At 46.0% G+C, this 27490-nt stretch overlaps 2 protein-coding genes across 7 annotated transcripts in view; one reads left to right on the top strand and one right to left on the bottom strand.

Moving 5' to 3' along the window:
• Positions 1-5850: 5850 nt before the first annotated feature.
• Positions 5851-26570, bottom strand: DDIAS (DNA damage induced apoptosis suppressor). Of its 5 annotated transcripts, none has more exons than XM_048841101.2 (6): positions 25998-26570; positions 19861-19916; positions 15242-15370; positions 13722-13883; positions 10292-10409; positions 5851-8708 (listed from the first exon to the last, which is right to left on the bottom strand). In XM_048841101.2, the coding sequence occupies exons 3-6, from the start codon at positions 15352-15354 to the stop codon at positions 6141-6143; spliced, it is 2961 nt and encodes a 986-aa protein (XP_048697058.1). In that variant the 5' UTR covers positions 15355-15370; positions 19861-19916; positions 25998-26570; the 3' UTR covers positions 5851-6140. The 5 variants fall into 5 exon arrangements, with proteins under 5 accessions (XP_048697058.1, XP_048697049.1, XP_048697038.1 ...); XM_048841092.2 differs by having other exon boundaries at positions 19861-25748; positions 26394-26570; XM_048841081.2 differs by having other exon boundaries at positions 19861-25691; positions 26394-26570.
• Positions 26571-27024: 454 nt separating this feature from the next.
• Positions 27025-27490, top strand: part of PRCP (prolylcarboxypeptidase) — a 67164-nt gene continuing 66698 nt past the window's right edge. The window contains exon 1 of one of the 2 annotated variants that reach the window (XM_075126363.1): positions 27025-27287. In XM_075126363.1, coding sequence (XP_074982464.1) covers positions 27126-27287 — 162 coding nt within the window. In that variant the 5' untranslated portion in view covers positions 27025-27125. The remainder of the gene's footprint in view (positions 27288-27490) is intronic. The other variant, XM_048841159.2, reaches the window with a different exon arrangement.

Below are 27490 nucleotides of genomic sequence, written 5' to 3'. Positions count from 1 at the left end.
GAATCTGACGCTTCAAACCAAACACACTGCTTCAGGTAGAATAAACAAACAGATTTGTTAACTACAAAGATATATTTTAAGTGATTATAAATCAAAGCATAACAAGTCAGATTTGCTAATTCTAAGCTGATCTTAACACTTTGTGCCTTTACAAATTTAGATGCTTCTCACCACAGGCTGGTGGGTTGTTTTTCAGCCAGGCTCTTCCCCTTTGATCAGCACTTCAGTCACTTGGTGTGGTGTCTGTAGATGTAGGTGGAAGAGAGAGGAAGGGCATGGCAAACATCTCTTTCTTTTATCATGTCCTTTCCTCCCTCTTGGCTTTGCCCCTCCTCCCCTTCAGAATCAAGTGAGCATTACCTCATCGCACTTCCAAACTGACCAAAGGAAGGGGGGTTGACTCCCTTGAGATTCTTTTGAATCTCAACAGATTCTTTTGTTGCTGCCTAGGCCAGCGCCCTTTGTTCCTGTGAGGCTGGGCTGGGTTAGTCCCATCCACGCCCTGATGAGGCGTGATTGCTCCTCTGCTTCTGGAGAGATTTTGTCTGGGCTTGCTTTAAGCCATGAGGATATATTTTCAGCCTCATAACTATATACATGAAATTATACCCTATAACATTACTGTAACAAGATCTCTATCAAGCGTTCTTACAACTACAGTACTCACCTGCTGAAGTGAAGAAACAGATTGACAGAGTCAGAAGAGTACCCAGAAGTCACCTGCTACAGGACAGGCCCAAACAAGAAAATAACAGAACGCCACTAGCTGTCACCTTCAGTCCCCAACTAAAACCTCTCCAACGCATCATCAAGGATTTACAACCTATCCTGAAGGACGATCCTTCACTCTCAGATTTTGGGAGACAGGCCAGTCCTTGCTTACAGACAGCCCCCCCAACCTGAAACAAATACTCACCAGCACCCACCCACCACACAACAAAAACACTAACCCAGGAACCTATCCTTGCAACAAAGTCCATTGCCAACTCTGCCCACATATCTATTCAGGGGACACCATCACAGGGCCTAATCACATCAGCCACACTATCAGAGGCTCGTTCACCTGCACATCTACCAATGTGATACATGCCATCATGTGCCAGTAATGCCTCTCTGCCATGTACATTGGCCAACTGGACAGTCTCTACGTAAAAGAATAAATGGACACAAATTAGACGTTAAGAACTACAACATTCAAAAACCAATAGGAGAACACTTCAGTCACCCTGTCACTCAATTACAGACCTAAATGTCGCAATACTACAACAAAAAACCATCAAAAACAGATTCCAAAGAGAAACTGCTGAATTGGAATTTATTTGCAAACTGGACACCATTAAATTAGGCTTGAATAAAGACTGGAAGTGGATGGGTTATTACACAAATTAAACTATTTCCCCATGCTTATTTCCCCCCCACACACACTGTTACTCACACCTTCTTGACAACTGTTGGAAACGGGCCATCCTGATTATCACTACAAAAGGTTTTTTTTCGCTCCTGCTGATAATAGCTCACCTTAACTGATCACTCTTGTTATAGTGGGTACGGCAACACCCATTTTTTCATGTTGTGTGTGTGTGTGTGTGTGTGTGTGTGTGTGTGTGTGTGTGTGTGTGTATATCTTCCTACTGTATTTTCCACTGAATGCATCCGATGAAGTGGGTTTTAGCCCACAAAAGCTTCTGATCAAATAACTTTGTCTCGAAGGTGCCACAAGTACTCCTCATTCTTTTTGCTGTAACAATTACTATATCTCTATAACAACCATGCTCAGTGCATCATGAGCCTTCCAAAGACACCCAACATGACAAACTTTGCATTGGATACCGCACAATCATTTTACAAGGATGAACATGGGGGGTTCTGGGTGCTCCCCCGAGGTACAGAGCATCACAGAGAGGAGTGGGAGGGAAACATCCTACTCCCAAGGAAAACATCTGGCACTGGAGTGAGGCACACAGAAAATGCTCCCTGCAAGAGCACTGGCATTAGTGACTCCTGCTTGGTATGGGGGGAGGAGGAAGAGGAAGGAGGTTAGAACCAGTCTTGGTCCCCCTCTCTGTATTTGCATGGATGATAAAAGGGCTGTGTGAAGGGCACCAGACCAGGACTGTGTAACAGCAGGGGGTGCTGAGCACTCCAGGCTGGTTCAGCAGCATGCAGAATGGGGGTTCTTTACCCCCATCATATAATTGCCTTTCAGCAGGGCTGTTCCTGCTGCACAAGGTAGCAAATGCTTTGAGTGGGATGTGTCTCTCTGCTGCCTGGGGGGTGACAAATTCTTGTGCAATCTTCTGCCAGCAGCTAGGTTTCGGTTGCTGCATGGGGCATAAGCATTGTGTTTTCAGGAAGTCTCTTCTGCTACAGGCCTCACATCCCAGCTGAGACAGTGAGCAACTCAACAGGGCGCAGAGCGCCCCAGGAAGAAAAGGGACCAAGTGAGGCGGGGACTAGAAACCATCACGATGGGGTCATAAGAGTAAAACCAATGAATCTCCCCCTGCCCCCTTCTCTCCCTTAAGGGCTCTCAGTTTAATTCATTAACATGAGACACTCAGATCTCTACATAAGAGGTGCCAGGGAGTTTCTTTATAAATGAATGGCTTGTCTGCAAGAGCAAAGGGGGTTTAGGGCAAGTATTTGCTTTAATTGTGCTTTGCACTAGTGTGTAATTTATTTATTTAAGCTTTTTGCTGTTGGGCTCTGCATTGTTACCCTCACCTGTTTACATTTAGCTAAACACCATGGAAGATTAGGTCTTACCTTGCATGTTCTGCCATCCAGCAGATGTGTTGCAGTTGGACATTCCTAAGACTTGGTGCCAATATGTGGCAAAATCTCACACTCCCCTGGCTTTAGATTCCACAGCTCAGATGCTGCAGAGCAAGACACCTTTCAGGACCTAAGGGCCAATTTTTCCTCTATTAGAGAGGCAAAACCCTGCTGACATCAAGTGTACTGTAGCTGTGAAGTGGGATGGCTACTGTTCTGACCTAGCACGGACACTGTATCCTTATGTAGATGTTTTCCCATAATGAACATCATGTAAGAACACTACATCAACTGGAATGGAGAGGTCTCTGAAGTTGAACTGTTTATTTCTGTGCCAGCTGGATACTTCCCTTACAGAAAGTGTGGGTCCATCTTCTACATACAATAGCCATGCTAATATGTATTTCCAGGCACCCATGCCTGATGGTCACACCCAACTGCACTGAGTGGCTGATGATGGGTAGATGCCAGCTGGCAAATAGGACTTTGCCAAACAACTTGTGAGGCGGCTCAGTGTGAATAGACCACATGGGCATAAGTTCAGGGAGCCAAAACTTAGTATCGCACTCTCTCATCTGCAGTTGAGAATTGCACTTGCATGACTGAACCAGTGCAAAGCATCCACACTACCCTGCCGGCTTCTGGTACTCCAACTGCAGCATGTCCCTTCCCCCTCCATCCCCACCCCGAGTGCTGCAAGGCCTCTGGGCTGGTGCATCGGTCCCACAGGGAAAGACACTGCTCGCTGCTGCAGGGGCATACCATCTTTTAGGTCTTACCTTGCATGTTCTGCCATCCAGCAGATGTGTTGCAGTTGGACATTCCTAAGACTTGGTGCCAATATGTGGCAAAAAGATGGCTTTTACATCTATGTACCTGCTCACATTATTGGTGTGTTCCACTCACCAGCTGTGTTGAATAGTTCTGTCCTGTGCGTCTCAGCATGAGGGGCAGAGATTACACTTATGCAGTGTGGAGGATCACTAGACGCTTACTCATGAGGCAGCTGGTTGGACTCTTGGGCCGGCTGCCCAGAGACTGTGATGAGGATCACCAGTTTTTAGGTGGCACTGTTCAAGTAGTTAAAGACCTTGATTTTTTTTTTCTGTTCATTTAAGTTTTTTGTTTTTTAATTCTATTTTGTGCTTTACGGTGTAGCTGAGCCTATGTGTTTTGTTCCTCTCATATGTCTGTCTAGGATCCACAGATGGGACAGGGCTGTCAGAACATCCCTGCAGGCGCCTCACTATGGCCCAGCCATTTCCCTTCACCACCTAGTGGTGTAGGATCCCCAGAAGTGGGAAGAACTCTTGGTGTCAGAGTATCACAGTGAGTCGTAGAAGGTTGAGTGGAAAGATGGTATGTCTGTGGTTAAGATTCCACTCTGGGACTGAGGCAACCTGGGTTCTATGTCTGTCTGTCTACCACAGACTTCCGGCAAGTCTCTGAACCTCTCTGTGCCTCACTACCCATTACTGTACAGATGGAGAATGACTCTGCTCTGCCTCATGGGCTGCTGAAGATCAGACTGTGAATGGGTGTGAGGTCCTGACATTGTATATCACTGAGCAAAACTGAAAAGCTTCTTTTAAAGTGGATTTGTTTTGGGATATTAGGGAGCCTTGGTACGTGTCCACTAATGACTTTTCTTTTTTGGCTTTCGGAAACACTGCAGTACTAATATGCTCAGCTGCTAAGAGGGAGGAAGCACCTCATGCTAACTGAGTGACCCTTCTCGCCAATTACAGAGAAACAGCGAGGGGCTTCAAAGTCTTTGGTTAGGAGATGAGTGGCTACAATGTGGGGGGCCATGAGGTAGGGTAGAGAAATGGGAGAGAGATTATCAGAGCTCCATAGGGCAGATGGAAAGTCCATGCTGAAAATAAAGGAAAGGTGCTGTTCAGGCAGATTTGGAACAGGAATAGATCTGCATTTACACACTGCTTTCGAGCAGCTCTCAGTGGCTTAGTTTTCTTTTGAGGATTGAAAAACCCATTAAGGCCCAGAGACAGTGGATGCCTTGGAGCCCATTCCACTAGCCCATGAAATAATGAAAAGTCTCCTACTGACTCCTCTGACTAGGGACTGAATATGCCAAGAAGGCCAATGGCATTTTAGGATGTATAAGTAGGGGCATTGCCAGCAGATCGAGGGACGTGATCGTTCCCCTCTAGTCGACATTGGTGAGGCCTCATCTGGAGTACTGTGTCCAGTTTTGGGCCCCACACTACAAGAAGGATGTGGAAAAACTGGAAAGAGTCTAGCAGAGGGCAACAAAAATGATTAGGGGACTGGAACACGTGACTTATGAGGAGAGGCTGAAGGAACTGGGATTGTTTAGTCTGCGGAAGAGAAGAATGAGGGGGGATTTGATAGCTGCTTTCAGCTACCTGAAAGGGAGTTCCAAAGAGGATGGCTCTAGACTGTTCTCAGTGGTAGCTGATGACAGAACAAGGAGTAATGGTCTCAAGTTGCAGTGGGGGAGGTTTAGGTTGGATATTACGAAAAACTTTTTCACCAGGAGTGTGGTAAAACACTGGAATGCGTTACCTAGGGAGGTGGTGGAATCTCCTTCCTTAGAAGTTTTTAAGGTCAGGTTTGACAAAGCCCTTGCTGGGATGATTTAGTTGGGGATTGGTCCTGCTTTGAGCAGGGTGTTGGATTAGATGACCTCCTGAGGTCCCTTCCAACCCTGATATTCTATGATTCTATGGTTCCTGGTGCCAAGACAGGTGCATTAGAAATATCATAATGACCTCCCTCAAAGACAAAGCTAAATGGGTAGCAGAGATGGAACTGAATGCAGCTCATCTGATGCCTAGTTCCAGTCACAGTACCCAATGTGTTAGAATAGAATTTATTCCCTCCTGTGACATATTTCCTAACAGGTCCTAAAACAGCGAAGTCAGCCTTCCACAAAAGGATTTCACTGAAAGCAGAATCCAGGGCCTGTGTTTTGAACAAAGCAGGAGAGAGAGCCCTAGGAATGCACCACTCTCTGGGGAAGATACAATTATTGGCTAAACAAGCCTCTGCTTGAATAGGCTTCAAAAGTAAGGTTGCATAGCCGGTCTATTAATGTTAAACTTTTATTTCACAGTTTTTTAGCTTAGTCATTTCATCCACAAGAAAATAAAGTGACAGCAGGGTTCTGTGTTCCCCAACCTCAGTGCAGGACAAAAGGCTTTGCAGGTAGGCATAATTCATCTTAAACAAGACAGATGCCAAGAGACATATGAATAATTAAATTTTTTTTAGAACAGCCCTTTTCCTTCTCTGGTAAGGCTGGCACCCTTCCAAAAATTAAACAGAATGAGGTGGAGTCATGTTTCAAGATGAGGCTTTTTTCCCCAAAAGCCACATACTTAGAAATAGTATTTTTCTGTAAACAGTTCAGGAGACCAGCTAACTGCCTCATCCAGTCCACCCACTAAATAAGTTGCACATGAATGGCTCTTCTGGGTTTCTGAGCAGGCACAAGTTTCAGAGACCGCATCTTCTAGAAGTGAGGCCTTAGCAGCATTTGCAGGTTTAGGAGTTGCTGGAATTCCAGCTCTATTCATAGGATTTAATTTTCTGCTTCTTAAACATGTATCAGTTCTTGACTTTCCACTGTTGGCTTTGTCTTCAGAAATAGTTTTTTTGTCAATGGGTTTGCAGATAGCTGGGCTCCTAGCTTGCAATCCAACTGTTTTTAAATTAGAAAATGCAACTGGCTGTAACAATTTTGTTGCTGATGGAGGGATCCATTCTTTAGAGTCATTCTCTGGCACCTCGCTGTTGATAAACGACTGCTGTGAAACAGACTTATTGATGGCTGTGTTACTTGAACTTTTGTGTTTCAGGAATTTGCTGGTAAATTGTCTTAATAAAGTATTTTTAAAAGAAGGCCTAGACAGTTTACATTTGCAGTGGATTTTAGTAGGACTTTTAGATGTCAATTTAGGGAGAACTGATTCTCTCCCCCTCTGGGATCTGAATTTTTGAAGAGGTCTTGCAACAGGAGTTGACTGTGAATAAGGAACAAAGTTCTGGGTATCTACCAGATCAAGTTCTGAATCATAAAGTGAGTAAGTTATGGGTGTACTGTGTATACCAAAAGGAGGTGGTAAACTAAGTGAGGATCTGCACTTCGAATAGCTGCAGTCAACATCTAATGGACTACACACTAATTCAGATGCTGTGTACTTTTCAGTCAAAACATCTTCCTGTGCTGAAGAGTTGTGAGACTTATCTGAAAATTCTACCATGGTTTCTATCTCTCTAGCACTAGCATCGAAGAGGTCAGCAGAAGCATTGTAGCTGCTTTTGGGGTGATTGGAGTTGTTCTGTAGCAAGTCACTCTGGTTTATAGCTCTAACAGTATTTTCTTGCAATTCAGTTAATGGTTCTAATTCGCTCTTACACATATTTTTAGCTTTGTAGGGAGCTGCTGAATCACAACCCAGTTCTTGAGAACTTGTAAAATCTGTTCTTGGGTCTGGTGGATAACTACAATTTTCTTTATTTTCCCAATCAGCTACACAGCCATCATATAGAGAATGTAAGTGGGCAGGTTTCTCTCTCCTTTGTAAATACGGGCTTTCTGCATCTTTCATAGTACACTGAAAGTTGGTGAAAGAATGGGCATTGTTTGAAATATTAACATTTGCTTCCTCAGATGGTAGAAAACTGCCCGCTGAAAGAGCAAAAGTTGCTCTAACTGCTGAGGACTGTGACAGCACTAGCAGAGGTGGGTTAGGTATAAAGTCAGACTCTCTGCCTCTCTTAGTACTTGTAGATAAAACGCTGGTCAAAGGCTCACTCTGTGATACTTGGCCATTTACAGGAGTGAGGTTTGATTGATGGCAGGAGGTAATATGCTCTTTGCAAGTATTCACATTCTCTGCTAGTTGTGGGAACCTCCCTGTTGTGGTGGTTGATTTGCAGGCAGTATGTACAATGCCTTGCCTACATGATGTTTTGCTATGATTTTCATCCAACTCACTTCTTTCACGCAGGGAACATTTATGAGCATTGAGACCTACTGGGGATATGGTGCTCTTGTTGTTTTCAATTCTGGCTATGAATTCATTTAGACTTTCAGAGAACGGCAACTCGTCCCAAATCATAGGGTCATCCTGAGAAGTTCCAGCTGCAATTCCATGATTAGGAGACACTGCTGAGTTGCAAAATGAATAATCTTTTCTCTGGTAAAGCAAGGAGTTAAAAGAGTTTTCTTGAAAGTAATCATGTCTGCTGATAATCTCTGGGCAAGAGTATTTTAAATCCAATGGGCTTTGTAACAACCTGGACCTGTTCCTATCAGGTGACCATTCTCTCTTTAAAGAAGAGAAGCTCTCTAGTTTTTCAGTTGCAGTGATCGTGTTTGACTGACTAGATAGTGAACTGAATTCATTATCTTCCTGTTCATTTCTCTCATTCATAGGGGTACAGAGCTGTAAATCTTGAATGGCTTGGTTGCTGGGGCTTAGGTTGCATAGTTCTGCAGAGAAACGCCTCTCCTGTAGTTTACACTGTTCACCAGCAGCCTTGCCCAGTTCTAAAGACGAAAAGTCTTCTGTTGTTACCCAATCAACAGATGAAGAAGTCAGGCCAAAGGACTGCTGCCAGGGTCCTGAAAAACTCTCTCGGCCACTTGACTGAACAAAACATGAGTTGCTGCCAGAGCTACACAAGCTGCTGAGCTCACTGCTAGGCTGATCTATTGCAATGAAAGGACAACCAGGTCGCTGTGAGCTACTGTGACTACTCCTGAAATTAGCTGATTGCAGGAGCTGACGGAAGTAGCTGATAACAGTAAAGCCGGCAACAGCCGTGTTTGGCAGGAAAATCTGGCAGGCTGTAAGATCTCTTGTAAGTCTATTAATTCTGTAGCAGTTTTGCAAAATGTTGTCAGAAACAGAGTGCCCTCCATCATGGTTTTCAGAGCTCTGCAAAAGAATTAATTATGTTTATTAGTGTAATGATTTGTCTGTATACAGAGCAAAATTTTATGGGGACTGAGAGCAAGAAAGGTCTAAACAAGTCCAGTCCACAGTTCATTTTAAAGACCTTCTCTTTTCATCAGGGTCTTTGGGGAAAGAGAGGAAAACCTGCTGTTTCACAGCAGCACACCCTAGCAAATGAGTGCTACTGAAAGCTATAAAGGACATTCCAGTCTGAAGGCCTTTGTGGCAATCATACAAAGAATTTTCAGAGCACTGGGTGAAAACTCAGTAGGAATTCTGAGGAGAAAAGACAAAACCTGGGCAGAAGAAAAACTACATTACTAGAGAAGGCCACCTTGTGAAGAGGGACATACTGCATACTTGACTAGGTGGCCACTAGACAGCAGATACCTTCCTTTGAACAATGACGTACTGAGCAATGTTTGAAGCAGGCACCCCGATACCCGGGAGCAGGGATTGGAGAGGAATATTACCTGGACCCCCTTGGTTAGGTCTAGATAATGCTGGAGCTGTATGGCCAGATCTTCAGAGGGGCCTCATCTGGAACTCTATTTGCACCCCCGTTTATCACTCACTGAATTGAAACTGCAAGTGCAAATTTAGAGGCATTCTTGGAAAAAGAAAGGCCTAAAGCATGTAGCTCATGAAGTGATTAAAACACCTGTAGTGTCTAGAGGAAATGCAATGCCAGAGCTGAGCAACTGGTGGAAGGTACAGACTGCAGAACGATTCACAGATTCCAAGGCCAGAAGGGACCATTGTGATCATCTAGTCTGACCTCCTGAATAGCACAGGCCTGAGGACTTCTGCAAAATAATTCCTAGAGCAGGTATTTTAGAAAAACATCTAATCTTGGATGGTCAGTAATGGAGAATCAACCAAGGCGGGGGGGAATTGAACCTGGGTCTCCTACATCCTGGGCAAATTCTCTAGCCACTAGACTAAAAGTTACAAAGGTGGGCACCTCCTGGCAAGTTTTGAATGGGGCCCGATTCAGTAGGCTTGCTCCGAGCATGCCTATTGGATCAGATCCCACAGGTGAGATAGGTGGCCTCCCACCTAACTTCTCCCAGTTTGTGGATTGTACTGGGGCTTAGGCAAGAGAGAAACATCTGAATGCCTAGAGGGAGGCAACAATGCATGTGCCCAGAGGCAGAAATGTAGGTGTCAAGGGGAACCTTTACCCTGAAAATGTAGGTGCCAAATGGCCTTAGGTCCTACACAAAACAGCTGTGTGAGGGTTTTGCGGATGGCAGTGGTGCCTAAGATTGTGACGTAGAAGCCTAAATCTGGGGTTTAGGCTGCTAAGTACCTTTGCAGATCTGGGCCTTATTGAGTTACATAGGAAGTTAATAGCAGAATTGAGAGTGGAACACAGGTCTGATTCCTCATCTTATGGCCTAGCCGCACTGCCTTCTTTGCTGGATATTTCAGTCCCTAGAAGAAATCATACATGCTGCTCTGCTACTGTCAGTGTGGGAACACGGTACATTAGACTCTCAAGCCTGCCTAGTAAAATTTGCATGATTCAACTGGAAACTAATGGATCAAAAGTGGAAAGTTACCTTCACTCCAAATATAAATCTTCTCCCAATGAAACATGTTTTAACTGCTTGAATTAACACACTTGGAGATGCATCTCTGTCCAGCTCTCCTGATACTTGGTTAAAATCTTGAATATACCTTGAATGAAGAAAGTTAAATGTTAAGTATTGACATGGGCAGAGAAAGCTTTACATGGTATTTAAATTGTAATGATTAGGGCACCCACACTAAAGATGGGGTATTGGGTTAGGTTGTTGAGCTACACATGGAATGAAAAGATGAAATCAGAGTAGGAAGTTAGCAGTGACAAAGCAGTGATCTGCAGAGAATCAACTTAACTATTATATAGAAGAGAAGTAAGGACACATACATACAACTGGAAAAAAAATCAAACAGAGAAATAATGGAGTAAGCAGACAACTACATAATTTGCTTTAGGACTGGTCTGCACGCAATTTTTATAGCAGTATCAGTATTTCTGTTAAGGGTGTGTTTTTATTGATAGTTTGACCGGTACCACCCACAGTGTGGACGCAGTTATACTGGTATAAAGGTGACATACCAGAGTAACTTGTTCCCCTTCTGGTATGGGAATAGCTATACTGGTACTAAGCACGCTTATAACAATATAACTTTGTCCACACTAAGAGGAGGTGAGAGGTTTGCCATTTCACGTATAATGATATAGTAAAAGCAGTACAATGTTTTATTGTAGACAAGGCCAAAAATTAAAGCTAGCACGAAGCTTGAAGTATAGCAGTAAATTCACACTACACTGGGTGGGTTTTTTTAAAACAAAGTATTCATGATACGTTCTTCTGCTATAAAGTAATAAAAATTTACAGAAGCATGTATGCACACAAACTGAGCCCTGGTCTACACTACAAACTTGTCAGCATAACTATGTTGCTCAGGGTGTGGAAAATCCACACCACTAAGTGATATAGTTATACAGACTTAACCCCCGGTATAGACAGTGCGATGGTGACGGGAGGGCTTCTCCTGTCAAAATAACCATCGCCGCTCGGGGAGGTGGAGTACCTACGCCAATGGGAGAAGTTCTCCCGTTGGTGCAGGAAGTGCCATTGCAGCACTGTGAGCATAGACAAGCCCTGAGACACTATACACTCCCTATTCCTATCATCTACAGCTGCTAAAGGAACTGGAAAACATGGAATTGAAGCATGAGAATGTCAGTTGGTAAGAAGGTGGTACTACATATTACTCTAATGATGGGGCGTACCTGATGGACAGCTTACTCCTGGTGGAATTCTGCACCAAAAAATTAAAAATTCTGTGCACAATATTTTAAAATTCTGCATATTTTATTTGTCAAAAACACCACAATTATTTTTGGTCATTTATTTCAAAATACCTGTCAGCAAGTATGTCTAACAATACAGACAACAAAAAAGATTCAAGAAATGTTTTTCAACAAATAGAGTTCTGTATTAATATGTCTAGTAAGGAATCTGAGTAATAATTCTCTTAAACTACACCACAGAACCATTTTCCCCACACCCCTCAGAAGCAGTGCAAAGGTTTGGGGGAGTCAAAGGTAACGGAGGAGCTGAGGGAGAGGGAAATATATTGCTGGGAAGGAGCCTGGGTGTGAACTTGGAGGGTTGTTGGGTATGAGTGGGAAAAGTATGGAACAGGTTTTTTTTGCGGGGCGGGGAGGGATTGTTAGAGACCTTCCCCCATGCAGACCCTGGCTGACCCCTATCCTCTCCTATTCAGTCAGGCACATCTGCCCCGTCCCCATGTGTCTCTGTTCCCCCACCCAGCCACTCCCCTGTCCCCGTGTGTCTGTTCCCCCACCCAGCCACTCCCCTTTCCCTACATGTCTCTGCACCTCCCTCCCCCGTGGCCCTGTGCCTCCACTCCCATTCAGCCCCTGCCCCAGTCTGTCCTCCCCCACTAGCCCTTAGGAACCCCTGTCTGACCCCGCCAACCCCAGCACCCCATGCTGTTTGTGTCCCCATAACCCCTGTCTCCTGACCTGGCCTGACAAGCTCTGTGAAGAAGGCAGCTCTCTCTCTTCCCTCGCTGGCCATGAGCTGTAGCTTTGTTTTATTGCCATAGTGCCCTCTGGTGGGCAAAAGACAGAATTGCATAAGTTATTTTCTGCTGGGAGCTGCTGCTGTTCTTGTGCCACAGTGCCCTCTTGTGCGCAAAAGGCGGAACAGCAGCAACATTTTTTTCTGTGCAAAAAATTAGAAATCTGCGGGGCTCATTAATTATGTGCACACGCAATAGTGCACAATTCTCCCAGGAGTAGCAGGTGCTAGACTGGGATAAAAAGCAAGAATATTATCCTAACTATTCAGAATGTAAGACAAAGCAAGCTTCTTTGTCTATCCACCACAGCCTGTGTGTGAAATTTGAGAGACGGAGAAGTCATAGTGATGGTCTTGAAGCGGAGGAACAAGCTGTAACTATGTGTTGTTAGAGAGTTAGCAAAGGATAATACAAATCAGATGGGTGAGAATGTATTCCCTACCTAGGGAAGCTATTAAGGTGGTGTTTTCAGAAATGCTTGGCTTAGGTTCAATTCTGCTCCTACTGATCACATGCATAAAACTCTCACTGAAGTCAAATCCCACTCAGATTTTTATAGTCAGGATTTTTTATGGCCAAAGGGTGAAGCTTGTAGGACTGGTGGTTGAGTTCTCAGTAGCATGCCTGGGAATTCACTCCTTGCTACTGCAACCTGACCGCTTCAGTGACGAGCTATAAGACACATTTTCTACCTCAATGTCCAAAACACAAGGTAGTGCAAGAGAGAGATGTCCCCAATGAGGCACCTAAATGACACGGAAAAGTGTGTCTAAACCTGAGGGAAGCTATGCTATTTAGCAACTTGCCATCAGACCAGGAATGATCACTAATGACAAAGGGACATAAGGGACCAAGCTCCCAATGCAGCGTGAAACTCAAAGGGCAGGTAATATCTACCTTTGATAGAGATCCTTCAGGTCTCTCTCCTGCACTTTGGCAACACTTGTACAGCTGTCATACCAATATATTGTTAGTGAAATGAAATTGTGAGGTGCACCTCTTTGACAAGATCTTCTCAAATGTTAACCCCTGGTTTCCTAGTAGATGGATTAAGCTGCAGGCAGTAGGGCTAATGGGGTTTTGTCTCTTATGAACATCTTTAATGTCTCAACTTAAGTCTTTTGAAGTGTCCAGATAACATGGTGATAGGTGCCAAATAACAAGTAGGTATTTTCCTGATTTCACCCTTACAAATAAATCACATCTACTCAGATCTAATTTTTACCAGTTTATGGAGAAATACTGCTCAGATACCAAGTTGGCAAACAGTTCTAAGAAAATATTTAGAGCCATGAATGTAGCCACACACTCATTCCCCCTCCTCCCCCGATTCTGCTAGGTTGAGTGAGGGGAGGCAGCTATATAATTTTTAAAAAAATAATCCTTTACCTCTGCAGACTTCCTGCTGTGACCCCAAAGAATGGATCTAAAGAGCTTCCAAACACGGTAATGGCAAATAAATCACTAGTGCCAGCAACTTTTAGGGACAGCTTATACCTGTAGTTTGCATCCTTAGCTTCACCCGTGCAGCCACATTTTAGACAGTTAAACCTGGTAAGACAGTAAGAAAAATGAGCACACATTTTTGTTAATTGATGGTGTAGTAAGAATTTCTATCCATCAATAAACACTACCAGCATAATGCACCTTGTACCAAATCAGAAATGTAGTTTTTTTCTTATTCTTTGCTCTTTATGGCCCCAATCATGCAATAAGCTCAACAAAAGCAGATTCCTGTGATCATGCAAAGCCACATGAACTTCAGTGAAGCTTTTACACAGTTAGTAAACATAAGCCTAATATAGGCTATGGGGTAGTTGGGGTTACTTTAATGTTTTTTTTGGGGGGGTGGGGGGGTTTGAGGGATGTCTGACTTCACTTTGAAACTCCTAGCACAGTAATTTTTGTATTTCGGATTTCTTTTATTTTATTTGCCTAGAGCTTTGGATAAATCAAAAAGATAACAAAACCCCCTCAGACATTAGAAACCTCCACCATCTTTCTTCTCTTCAATATCTGACACGATGGAGATACCAAGCTTTGTAAAGCTGGATGTCTTGATTTAGTATTTATGGAATTCATTCTTTTCGTGTGCTTCAGAGTCAGTGCCCAGGATTTGACAGGGCATCAATCTGGATGTTCCACACATTTGTGGGAGTTTCTTGATTTTACAGAACAATGGCACTATGTGATTGCCAAATGCTGTGGAGTAGGAAAGGGCAAAATTTGGGCACTGTCTAGATGTGAGATGGGGAGGAGAAATCACACAGGTGGACCCTATGTTATGAGAGGAAGGATGGGGTTGTCTACAGTCAAAGAACGAGGAAAGTCAAAAGGTTCATGAAGTTCAAGAAACCAGCTCAGTTTTAGTCATGTTAAACTGAAGTTAAGACATCCGGGAAAAAGTGTCTACAGATGCAAGAATGAGCCCATAGTTCCTACTGGCATAAGAAAGCAGGAGCTAGTGAATCTAGATTTCAAGGAATCTATGGGAAAGTAAACGTATTCTGTGCTCAGTGCCCCGTATTCTGCCACCATATTGCCCTCTTTCAAATCCCCTCTTAAAACTCTCCATTGCCATAATGCCTACAAGAAACTTTACAACTCTTAGGTTGCTAGTGTGCTGAGACCACCGTCATTGACGATCATGAGGATTTTCTTATTGTGCTCCCCTTCTGTCTTTTGTCTCACCTGCTGTGTCATCTTATAATTACATCTGTAAACTCTTTGGGATAAGGACTGTTTTTGTATGGGGCCAAGATCAATCAGATCCTGGTCCATGACTAGGGTTCTCAGGCACTAACATAATAGTTCTAATACAACTTTCTACAGGCCACATATATATAGCACCCAAAGTGTGGTAGGTGCTTTCCAAATAAACAATTAGCAATGCCCCAACATGGACCTACCTATTAGAATCTAGTATCAGCTTAGAAAAGCAGTTTTGACAAGAAGGGTACACAAAGCTAGAGTTTTGGACAGAAATTACAGAGGCAGCTAACAGTCTTCTCCTGCCATTCATGTGTTCACAGTGTCACCTGAAAAGACAGAAACACAGAATGATCTGATGAGATTATCATGTATAAAATTTTAACACAAACTTCTTTTTTTCTTAAAAATAAAACTTTAGCTTTTTTAAAAAGAGTAGTCTGTATCCCGGTTAACCTCAGCATATTATTTACTGCTCCTTGTGAAACAGAAGACAACGGCTACTTGAAGTTGTGTTAAAGAGAAACATTTAATAGTTTTTCAAATAAGTACTGCAAAATACTGTACTGTTTAAGGTGGTATTATAACTATGCTTCATCCCAGCTTTAAAGCATAATTGTTCTGGACTCTTTTTATTTAAGCTGGAGTCACAATATGGGGTTAAAAACCTGACACCTACATGATGGTGTTCGCATTATTGTGTTGAACTTCAATGAGTTCATGAATGAGGGAGACAACCTAGTGACAGAGATGTGGAAAAAGCGAATGTACTCAATGCTTTTTTTGCCTCTATCTCCACAAACAAGGTCAGCACCCAGACTGCTGCACTGGGCAGCACAGCATGGGGAGGAGGTGACCAGCCCTCTGTGGAGAAAGAAGTGGTTCGGGACTATTTAGAAAAGCTGGACAAGCATAAGTCCATGGGGCCGGATGCGCTGCATCCGAGAGTGCTAAAAGGAGTTGGTGGATGTAGTTGCAGGGCCATTGGCCATTATCTTTGAAAACTCATGGTGATAGGGGGAGGTCCCGAAGACTGGAAAAAGGCTAATGTAGTGCCCATCTTTAAAAAAAGGAAAGGAGGAGGATCCTGGGAACTACAGGCCAGTCAGCCTCACCTCAGTCCCCGGAAAAATCATGGAGCAGGTCCTCAAGGAATCAATTCTGAAGCACTTAGAGGAGAGGAAAGTGATCAGGAACAGTCAGCATGGATTCACCAAGGGCAAGTCATGCCTGACTAATCTAATTGCCTTCTATGACAAGGTAACTGGCTCTGTGGATGAGGGGAAAGCAGTGGACGTGTTGTTCCTTGACTTTAGCAAAGCTTTTGACACGGTCTCCCACAGTATTCTTGCCAGCAAGTTAAAGAAGTATGGGCTGGATGAATGGACTATAAGGTGGATAGAAAGCTGGCTAGACTGTCGGGCTCAATGGGCAGTGATCAATGGCTTCATGTCTAGTTGGCAGCCGGTATCAAGTGGAGTGCCCCAAGGGTCGGTCCTGGGGCCGGTTTTGTTCAATATCTTCATTAATGATCTGGAGGATGGTGTGGATTGCACCTTCAGCAAGTTTGCAGATGACACTAAACTGGGAGGAGATGTAGATACGCTGGAGGGTAGGGATAGGATACAGAGGGCCCTAGACAAATTAGAGGACTGGGCCAAAACAAATCCAATGAGGTTCAACAAGGACAAGTGCAGAGTCCTGCATGTAGGACGGAAGAATCCCATGCACCACTACAGACTAGGGACCGGATGGCTAGGCAGCAGTTCTGCAGAAAAGGACCTAGGGGTTACAGTGGACGGGAAGCTGGATATGAGTCAACAGTGTGCCCTTGTTGCCAAGAAGGCCAATGGCATTTTGGGATGTATAAATAGGGGCATTGCCAGCAGATTGAGGGACGTGATCGTTCCCCTCTAGTCGACTTTGGTGAGGCCTCATCTGGAGTACTGTGTCCAGTTTTGGGCCCCACACTAGAAGAAGGACGTGGAAAAATTGGAAAACGTCCAGCAGAGGGCAACAAAAATGATTAGGGGACTGGAACACATGACTTATGAGGAGAGGCTGAGGGAACTGGGATTGTTTAGTCTGCGGAAGAGAAGAATGAGGGGGGATTTGATAGCTGCTTTCAACTACCTGAAAGGGGGTTCCAAAGAGGATGGCTCTAGACTGTTCTCAGTGGTAGCAATTGACAGAACAAGGAGTAATGGTCTCAAGTTGCAATGGGGGAGGTTTAGGTTGGATATCAGGAAAAACTTTTTCACTAGGAGGGTGGTGAAACACTGGCATGTGTTACCTAGGGAGGTGGTGGATTCTCCTTCCTTAGAAGTTTTTAAGGTCAGGCTTGTCAAAGCCCTGGCTAGGATGATTTAGTTGGGGATTGGTCCTGCTTTGAGCAGGGGGTTGCACTAGATGACCTCCTGAGGTCCCTTCCAAACCTGATATTTTATGATTCAACGATGAGGGGACAAGCGGATGCTGGGCACTCGAGGCACTCAGAAAATCATTAGGTTGTCCTTTCAATTGAGAATGAAGACCATAATTCTGCCTTTTGATCCAACAGTGCAGACCAGCAAAGTGCGCAACTAACTTCAATGAGGCACAGGTCTGCCCATGTGTATCGGATAGCAGTATGAGGAGCTAAATAGTTTCCAAACTAGTCTTAATTTTCTCTGCAGAATTACCAATGTACTCTATAGTTAAGGGGTGGGCAAACTTTTTGGCCTGAGGGCCACATTGGGGAATAGAAATTGTATGGCCGGCCATGAATGCTCACAAAATTGGGGTTGGGGTGCAGGCTCTGGGGTGGGGCTGAGGATGAGGAGTTTGGGGAGTAGGAGGGTGCTCTGGGCTGGGACTGAGGGGTTTGGAGGGCGGGAGGGGAATAAGGGCTGGGGCAGAGGTGCAGGAAAGGGTGCAGGTTCTGGCTGGGGCTGGGGATGAGAGGTTTGGGATGCAGGAGGGTGCTCCGGGCTGGGATCAAGGGGTTTGGAGACCTGGAGGGGGATCAGGGCTGGGGCAGGGGTATGGGGAGAGGCCCAGGTGGTGCAAGCTTCCAAGCGGCGCTTACCGCAAGTGGCTCCTGGAAGCAGTGGCATATCCCTTCTCCGGCTCCTACGTGGAGGCACGACTAGGTGGCTCTGCACTCTGTCCCATCCGCGGGCACCACCCCTGCAGCTCCCATTGGAACGTGTAGGAGCCAGAGCGGGGCCATGCCCTGGCTTCTGGGAGTTGCATGGTGCAGCCTCCAACCCAGCGCCCCAGCTGGAGCAGGGTCAAGCCGCATGGTGCGGCCTTGAACTCAGTGCCCTGGCCGGAACAGGGCCAAGCTGCGTGGTGTGGCTCATGAGCCGTAGTTTGCCCACTCCTGCTATAGTTAAATCATTCTTTTGAGGAGACATTTGGCTCATGTGGTTTTAGTCTTATGTTTCACCAAAATTAAAAAATGCAAGTCATCTGGTTTGAATTAATACATTTTTGCTCGGGCACACTTTACTCCAGGGGTCGGCGACCTTTCAGAAGTGGTGTGCCAAATCTTCATTTATTCACTCTAATTTAAGGTTTCACGTGCCGGTAATTCATTTTAATGTTTTTTTTAGAAGGTCTCTCTCTGTAAGTCTGTATTATATAACTAAACTATTGTTGTATGTAAAGTAAACAAGGTTTTTAAAATGTTTAAGCAGCTTCATTTAAAAGTAAATTAAAATGAAGATCTTATCAGTTTAGTGCAGTGGTTCTTAACCTGGGGTGCATGCACCCCCTGCAGGTGCGAGATGCCCTTTCTGGGGGTGCGAGACATGCGAGTTTTTTTAGAAAGTAAATCATCGAAAACACAAATTAAGCACAGGCACATAAGTACAACTACTTTGTTTCATCAAACCTATGTATTTATTAACATTATACATTTTTAAACGATTACTGTAATATACAAAGTTTTTAAGTTTTCAAGTTTTTAAGCTAACTGTAGTGTAATTTTTTATAAGGGCTGTACAGCGCTGGGCCCAGGCCAGGAGCAGCGCCCTGGGCTGGATGCTGGTACCCCAAGATGGCAGGAGGGCTGAGCAGGGCCAGGCGGCTGGAACCCCAGACCAGCAGCGAGGTGAACAGGGCCGGCGGCTGGTATCCTAGGCCAGCAGCAGGCTGAGTGGGGCAGATGGCTGGGACTCCGGCTGGCAAGGGGCCAGCGGCTGGAACCCCAGACTGTCAGCAGTCTGGCTGACTCGCTGCCGGTCTTGGGTTCTGCCAGTTCCTGCCAGCCGTGGTCCTGGCTACTGGCACTGCTCAGCCCGCTGTTGGCTGGGGGTTCCATTCACTCAGGCTTGCAGCGGGCTGAGCAAGGCTGGCGGCCGAGACCCTGGCTGGCAAGGGGCTGGCGGCCGGAACTCCAGACCGTCAGCGGGCTGAGCGGGGCCGGCGGACAGAACCCCAGACCAGCAGCGGGCTGAGTGGCTCAGCCTGCCGCCGGTCTGGGGTTTCGTCCGCCGGCTCCTGCCAGCCGGGGTCCCGGTTGCCGACCCCGCTCAGCCTGCTGCCGGCCTGGGGTTCCGTTCACCCAGGCAGGCAGTGGCCTGAACGGGGCTGGTGGCTGGGACCCTGGCTGGCAGCAGCGTGCCAGTAAAAATCGGCTTGCCTGCTGTCTTTGGCACGCATGCCGCAGGTTGCCGACCTCTGCTTTACTCTGAAAGCTGCTGTTTTCTCAAGGAGTCATTTAGCCATTCATATATGCTTCTTGCTCTTCAGGCTTTTTTAAAATATAAGACTAACACAAGACTTCAATTCTGAAACTGCAGAACACTCTATTTTAGTGAGACAGTCAATTTACCAAAATATTTCTTATGTAGTTGACAGCAACAACTCTGTTTCTTCATTTGTGTGGGTCTTTCAAACAGCAATGGAGGAGAGAAAAACATGTTTAAGAATAGGAAAAAGTGATTGTAAAACTAAAAGAGTTATCAGAAGGATTCATACAGATGAAGTCCCTCAAGGTTTTTTAACATGAAATCAAATCAAGTTAAAAAAACCAACAAGTTGAAGCGTCTCTTTAAAATGTTTCATGATAAACATTTTTAATCCAACAGCGCAACACTTGGAATTTTAATGTTGCTTTTGTAAATCAACCTCCTCACTATACTGGCACAGAGAGAAAAAGAGCCCTTTTAATCATATGGTGTCATGAACACCTGCTTTTTACCCAGACAACGTTAAAATTCCAAATTAAAACTTTGTACCCTCAACTATATTCAAATGTTATCTACCCTAAAATATATCTGAGGATTTTTTTGTTTTTTAAGAGCTAGCACCTTATACTGTTTACAATTTTAATTAAAAATACCCAGCTCTTCCAGTTTTCTTCACTGAATTATCCATTTGTCTCAGCTGTGAGTTACTATATAGAAATATCTTCTACTAATCAATATGAAAGATGTGGTTCCAAAGCTGTCAAATAGAAGTGGAGGACTTTGTTAAAGGGCCTTATTTAAGGTGATGTGTAGTTCTTCAGATTGTTAAAGTTCGTAGAATGGAGAACAGACTGTGGATTTCTGAAACTGACAAACTGAAGTGTTCGTATAACTGACATACGCATTTGTGCATTCAACCATTTAGGTATCCCCCATAAGCTCCAAAGGTGCCATTTTTAAGCAAACCGTTGATAATGGCAATGTTTAGGCACAATTGCTCACAATGAGCAATACCCTTCACCTTAAATAGTCTAATTAAAATCAAAAGGAATATCCAAGGGTATTCTCCTCCACAGAAGGGTAAGACAATTTGGTCTTGCGCCTTCAAATCAAGTCACAGACAAGCTACTTTTGAGCAGTGCAATATGTGGAAATCAAGCTTTTTTAAAGGACTACACAGAGCTTTACAACTGCATCAGGAGAGGCCCTAAAACTTCTTTATGGAAGATTCACCGTCATTGTACTATCCAAACCTATATATCCCTTTTCGAGATACACTAGCCATGCCCCCCCCCCCCCCCCAAAAAACTTACAAGTTAGAGAAAACATGTTTTAATAATTTCAATGGAAACTGAATTCCCAGGTCCTACATTATCCACAGCATCAGCCTACAGCTCCTTCTGGTATGCATGTGTGTATGACTTCAAGGGCAGCATTTGTAGTTTGTAGATATAGCTATATTAAAATATTTCAAAAGGATATCTATTTTGTAAATATTTAAGGCAAAGTATCTAAATAATTGAGGACATGTCCTCTGGCCTTGGCCAGAGCAGGCAGGGCTATCTATCATTTTGGAAAAGTAAAACAAGATTTGGAACAAGCACAGTGGTCATATTCAGGTTACAAGACTTGTTGTCTGTGCATAACAAAAACAAAGTTAACCTGTTCAGTGCTGTGCAAATATCAAGATGGACCCAGCCCCAGAAAGTTTAAAGTTTAGAAAACAGACACAGAAAGACAAAATACATTGGGACATCAAGTGAGAGGACAGATAAAATCCATAGCATTAATGAACCAGAGAAAGATTTGACTGTATACACATTGTATTGTAAGTGCTACCAAAACTGCATAACAATCTTGATTTCAAGAATAAACACACAAGCGAGCTACAGAATCACAGAACAGGATCAAGAAAATAAGTTTGGACAGGGAATAAATTTGAGAGTTGATAAAGAATGAGTCTGATCTTAAACTGCTCCAAATATGAAATTCAGATAGAAATCAATAGGAGTTTCATGCAGAGAAATTGGAAGAATTGGCACCGTGCTGTCAAAACACCCTGTTACCTATGCATTTTCAGTCAGCTAGGAAATAAACACAAATGCACATTCTGAAACAGAGACAGGGTGAGACATGTAATGTTTGTATTTTACAGGTTTTGTTGTTAACCCCTCAGGTGCAGTTTATATAGAAAAACATGTAATCAATAGTTCAGTTCCTGCATGGTGGAAATATTAAGGCCACTCAGTAATAAACATGTGAGATACAGAGTCAGCTTTAGTTACCTGAATATAATTTTTGTCTCAGAGTGCTGTGTATCGAAAGGCGCAGCCCTGGAGACAGGGCTGTGTCACACAACTCTTTGATTGGTTACCACAGACAGGCTTCAATAAGCATCCCTGTTCTCCAGGTATGTTGTCCCCCTCAAACGCTATAAATCAGTGTTTGGTGCCCTCCTTTCCAAATGCAAACAGATGGACATCGTACCAAAAGGACTGAAGGTAAAAAATCCATTACAATCTACATACCACACAGACTATGCTGACAGCTTGTGCCACATGCTCTCAAAGAAACTGCGGAATCACCTGATCAACATCCTCTACAGCAAACAGGGAAAGATTAAGAATGAGCTCTCAGAACTGGATACTCTCATAAAAAAACAACCTTCCACACAAACTTCCTCGTGGCTGGAATTTACTAAAACTAGACAAGCCATTTACAACGCACACTTTGCTTCTCTACAAAAGAAAAAGGACATTAAACTTTCTAAACTACTACATGCCACAAGGGGCCACAGCAATGGTTCCCTCAACCCACCCAGCAATATTGTTAACCTATCCAACTATACTCTCAGCCCAGCAGAAGAAGCTGTCCTATCTCGGGGTCTCTCCTGCCCCTCCACCCCCACGAACATGATACAGTTCTGTGGTGACCTAGAATCCTATTTTCGATGTCTCCAACTCAAGGAATATTTCCAAAATACCTCTGAATAACATACTAATCCACAGAGGCCTCCCTACCAACATTACAAAAAGAAGGATTCTAGGTGGACTCCTCCTGAAGGTCAAAACAGCAGACTGGACTTCTACATAGAATGCTTCCGCCGACGTGCACGGGCTGAAATAGTGGAAAAGCAGCATCACTTGCCCCATAACCTCAGCCGTGCAGAACACAATGCCATCCACAGCCTCAGAAACAACTCTGACATCATAATCAAAAAGGCTGACAAAGGAGGTGCTGTTGTCATCATGAATAGGTCGGAATATGAACAAGAGGCTGCTCGGCAGCTCTCCAACACCACTTTCTACAAGCCATTACCCTATGATCCCACTGAGAGTTACCAAAAGCAACTACAGCATTTGCTCAAGAAACTTCCTGAAAAAGCACAAGATCAAATCCGCACAGACACACCCCTGGAACCCTGACCTGGGATATTCTTTCTACTACCTAAGATCCATAAACCTGGAAATCCTGGGCGCCCCATCATCTCAGGCATTGGCACCCTGACAGCAGGATTGTCTGGCTATGTAGACTCCCTCCTCAGGCCCTACGCTACCAGCACTCCCAGCTACCTTCGAGACACCACTGACTTCCTGAGGAAACTATAATCCATTGGTGATCTTCCTGATAACACCATCCTGGCCACTATGGATGTAGAAGCCCTCTACACCAACATTCCACACAAAGATGGACTACAAGCCGTCAAGAACACTATCCCCGATAATGTCACGGCTAACCTGGTGCCTGAACTTTGTGACTTTGTCCTTACCCATAACTATTTTACATTTGGGGACAATGTATACCTTCAGATCAGCAGCACTGCTATGGGTACCCGCATGGCCCCACAATATGCCAACATTTTTATGGCTGATTTAGAACAGCGCTTCCTCAGCTCTCGTCCCCTAAAGCCCCTACTCTACTTGCGCTATATTGATGACATCTTCATCATCTGGACCCATGGAAAAGAAGCCCTTGAGGAATTCCACCACGATTTCAACAACTTCCATCCCATCATCAACCTCAGCCTGGTCCAGTCCACACAAGAGATCCACTTCCTGGACACTACAGTGCTAATAAACAATGGTCACATAAACACCACCCTATACCGGAAACCTACTGACCGCTATTCCTACCTACATGCCTCCAGCTTTCACCCTGACCACACCACTCGATCCATCGTCTACAGCCAAGCTCTGCGATACAACCGCATTTGCTCCAACCCCTCAGACAGAGACAAACACCTACAAGATCTCTATCAAGCATTCTTACAACTACAATACCCACCTGCGGAAGTGAAGAAACAGATTGATAGAGCCAGAAGAGTTTCCAGAAGTCACCTACTACAGGACAGGCCTAACAAAGAAAATAACAGAACGCCACTAGCCGCCACCTTCAGCCCCCAACTAAAACCCCTCCAACGCATTATTAAGGATCTACAACCTATCCTGAAGGATGACCCAACACTCTCACAAATCTTGGGAGACAGGCCAGTCCTTGCCTACGGACAGCCCCCCAACCTGAAGCAAATACTCACCAACAACCACATACCACACAACAGAACCACTAACCCAGGAACCTATCCTTGCAACAAAGCCCGTTGCCAACTGTGCCCACATATCTATTCAGGGGACACCATCACAGGGCCTAATAACATCAGCCACACTATCAGAGGCTCGTTCACCTGCACATCCACCAATGTGATATATGCCATCATGTACCAGCAATGCCCCTCTGCCATGTACATTGGTCAAACTGGACAGTCTCTACGTAAAAGAATAAATGGACACAAATCGGTTGTGAAGAATTATAACATTCATAAACCAGTCGGAGAACACTTCAATCTCTCTGGTCACGCAATTACAGACATGAAGGTTGCTATCTTAAAACAAAAAAACTTCAAATCCAGACTCCAGCGAGAAACTGCTGAATTGGAATTCATTTGCAAATTGGATACTATTAATTTAGGCTTAAATAGAGACTGGGAGTGGCTAAGTCATTATGCAAGGTAGCCTGTTTCCCCTTGTTTTTTCCTACACCCCCCCGACGTTCTGGTTAAACTTGGATTTGTGCTGGAAATGGCCCACCTTGATTATCATGCACATTGTAGGGAGAGTGGTCACTTTGGATGAACTATTACCAGCAGGAGAGTGAGTTTGTGTGTGTGGTTTTTGGAAAAAAAAAGGGGGGGGGCTGAGAAAACCTAGATTTGTGCTGGAAATGGCCCACCTTGATTATCATGCACATTGTAAGGAGAGTGATCATTTTAGATAAGCTATTACCAGCAGGAGAGTGGGGTGGGAGGAGGTATTGTTTCATGGTCTCTGTATATATAATGTCTTCTGCAGTTTCCATGGTATGCATCCGATGAAGTGAGCTGTAGCTCACGAAAGCTTATGCTCAAATAAATTGGTTAGTCTCTAAGGTGCCACAAGTACTCCTTTTCTTTTTGCGAATACAGACTAACACGGCTGTTACTCTGAAATCTAGTGGATCAGTTATTTTTTTCCCCTTTCAGCCATGAGTTTACACTGCTCATGAAAAGAGCAATACACCTGAATTGTAACTTGCAGTGCTCCTGCCATTCTAATCCTGAGATGCCTAAATGGAGCTCACTAGCTGTGCAGTTAGCATTTCTGACCGATCCCTTCCCCTGTTTTTAAAGTGAATGCTGATGAGGAAGGTACATCCACAAAGAAGTGGATGCTGATTAGGTCACGACAGTCTCAACACCGGTAATCTCAATTAAGACTTGGGTGAGCAAGCCACACAGCTAGGATTTGGCATCTCCATAGCAACGTGCAGTACGTCATTCTGACACACCATCTTCCAGACTGCCCGATGTTGTGGCCATGCTGACGGTCTCTTTCTCTGCAGGAGATCTCTGGAGAGAAACCAGGTGCGCGCCAGCGCTCTTCCCAGGGCCGGAGCAGCGAAGGGGTGGAAGAAACAGCCACTTAATCCTTGTCTGAGGGGACTGTCAGTGAACGGATGCGGGGGGGCGGGAGGGAATTTGGACACAAATGGTCAGCGCCTGGTAGCAGGTTTAAAACAAACACAAGAAAGTATTTTTTCAAGCAACGCACTGTCAACCTCTGGAACTCCTTGCCAGAGGGTGTTGCAAATGCCAATACTATAATTGGGTTCAAAAGGAAGCTAGACAGATTCATGGAGGACTCTCCAATCAATGGCTATTAGCCAGGGTGGGCAGGGATGGTGTCCCTAGCCTCTGTTTGTCGGAAGCTGGGAATGGGCAACAGGGGATGGATCGCTTGATCATTACCTGTTAGGTTCACTCCCGCTGGGGCACCTGGCGTTGGCCACTGTCGGCGGACAGGATACTGGGCTGGATGGACCTTTGCTCTGACCCAGCAGGGCCGTTCCTATGCTCTGCCCGCCTGCGCTGCGGAGGGCGGGGAGGTGTGTGGGGGGTGAAGGGGGGTTGGGGGGAATCCGCGGGGGTGGCCGGGAGCCCCAGGCCGGAGCTAAGCACAGGCCGAGGCCGCCTGTCCAGAAGGCGGTGTGGGCGGCAAGGCCATTGCTGGGCCCAGCCCGGCGGAGGCGGGGCGCTCCCGGGGGGGGGGGGGAACGGCGGGCAGGAGGCGCGATGCCAGCGACGGACGCGCCGAGGCGGCCGTTACCGGGACCAGGCAGACAGCTGGGGGGTTACTGGACTCACCCAATCGCAGCCCGGCTCAGGGAGCGGGAACCCCCTCCCCAGACACCGCTCCCGCCGCCCGCGCGCACCGGGCTCGCTTCGCCCGCAGGGGCAGTGACGTGACACGCGCCGCCTCGTTCTCACACACCAATCATCGTGCACAAAAACAGCCCCTTTCTCCTCGACCCCCCTGGGATAACAGCACGGAAACGGATCACGTGAGTGAAGCATCCTCAAGGAGCCAATCGCCGCCTCCCAATATCAGACCAGGTAGCCAACCCCTGCTCTTCACAGAGAATAGTCAAAGAATCCGCTGAGCGCGATCAGGCAGCCAGTCACCACTTCCAAACACAACAGCCAATCAGGGTTAGCCATCCCCAGCTTTGCAGCCAATCACTGTAGTCAAGCCGAAGAGAGACTCATTGCCCATTCCCGGAAATCCAACCACATCCTGGCATGCCCGGCCCGCAGACCAATCAGAGCACCATGCTGGGTAGGCCCCGCCCCCTGGGTTGCTGACGGGTCTGGAGGCCCTAGGCAGATAGCTCTTTACTTCCATACCCTCGCTCGGCCTGGGGGCGGGGCGCTGAGGCCCCCAGCAGCCCCTCCCCACCGGGCTCGCGCTTTCCACGGCCCCCGCCCCCGCCCCCGGGGTTGCCCCTCGGCCTCCCCCGCCCCCCACGCGGGGCAGGGGCCGCGCCCCGGGGCCGGTATAAAGCGGGCGGAGCGCAGGCGGCGCCGCTCATAGGCGCTATGCTGCGGCTGCCGGCGCTGCTCCTGCTGCTCAGCCTGGGCAGCGTCTGCTGCCCTCCGGGGGTCCTCTCCGGCCTGCCCCTGGGCTCCCGGCGGGGCCCCCCGGGGAGAGCTCAGCCCCCCCGCGCCGCCCTCTACCAGACCCGCTACTTTCCCCAGAAGGTAAGCGCCTCCGCTCGCCCCGCCGGAGACACCCCCGGCCTCTGCCCGGGGGTCCCCTCCGCTGGGCCCAGGGCCACCCCTGCGTCAGTGTCTGGGGGGGGGTCTCATCCGCTGGGCCCCCCCCGACCCCTCCCCAGCGTGAGCGTCTGGGGGGGGTCCCATCCGCTGGGCCCCCCCCCAGACCCCTCCCCAGCGTGAGTGTC

The sequence above is a fragment of the Caretta caretta genome, chromosome 1 (genome assembly GCF_965140235.1).
Source record: "Caretta caretta isolate rCarCar2 chromosome 1, rCarCar1.hap1, whole genome shotgun sequence".
Taxonomy (NCBI): domain Eukaryota; kingdom Metazoa; phylum Chordata; order Testudines; family Cheloniidae; genus Caretta; species Caretta caretta.
This window is presented reverse-complemented; position numbering and strand designations above follow the sequence as displayed.

Bases quoted from the DNA above. Each gene is read 5' to 3' on its own strand.
- DDIAS (XM_048841101.2), bottom strand. From the start codon at position 15,354: ATGAATGGCAGGAGAAGACTGTTAGCTGCCTCTGTAATTTCTGTCCAA. The intron at 13,884-15,241 runs GTAGGTCCATGT...CTGTCTTACCAG, and splicing joins CTGATACTAGATTCTAATAG to GTTTAACTGTCTAAAATGTG. The intron at 10,410-13,721 runs GTAAAGGATTAT...TCTTCATTCAAG, and splicing joins ACAGCAGGAAGTCTGCAGAG to GTATATTCAAGATTTTAACC.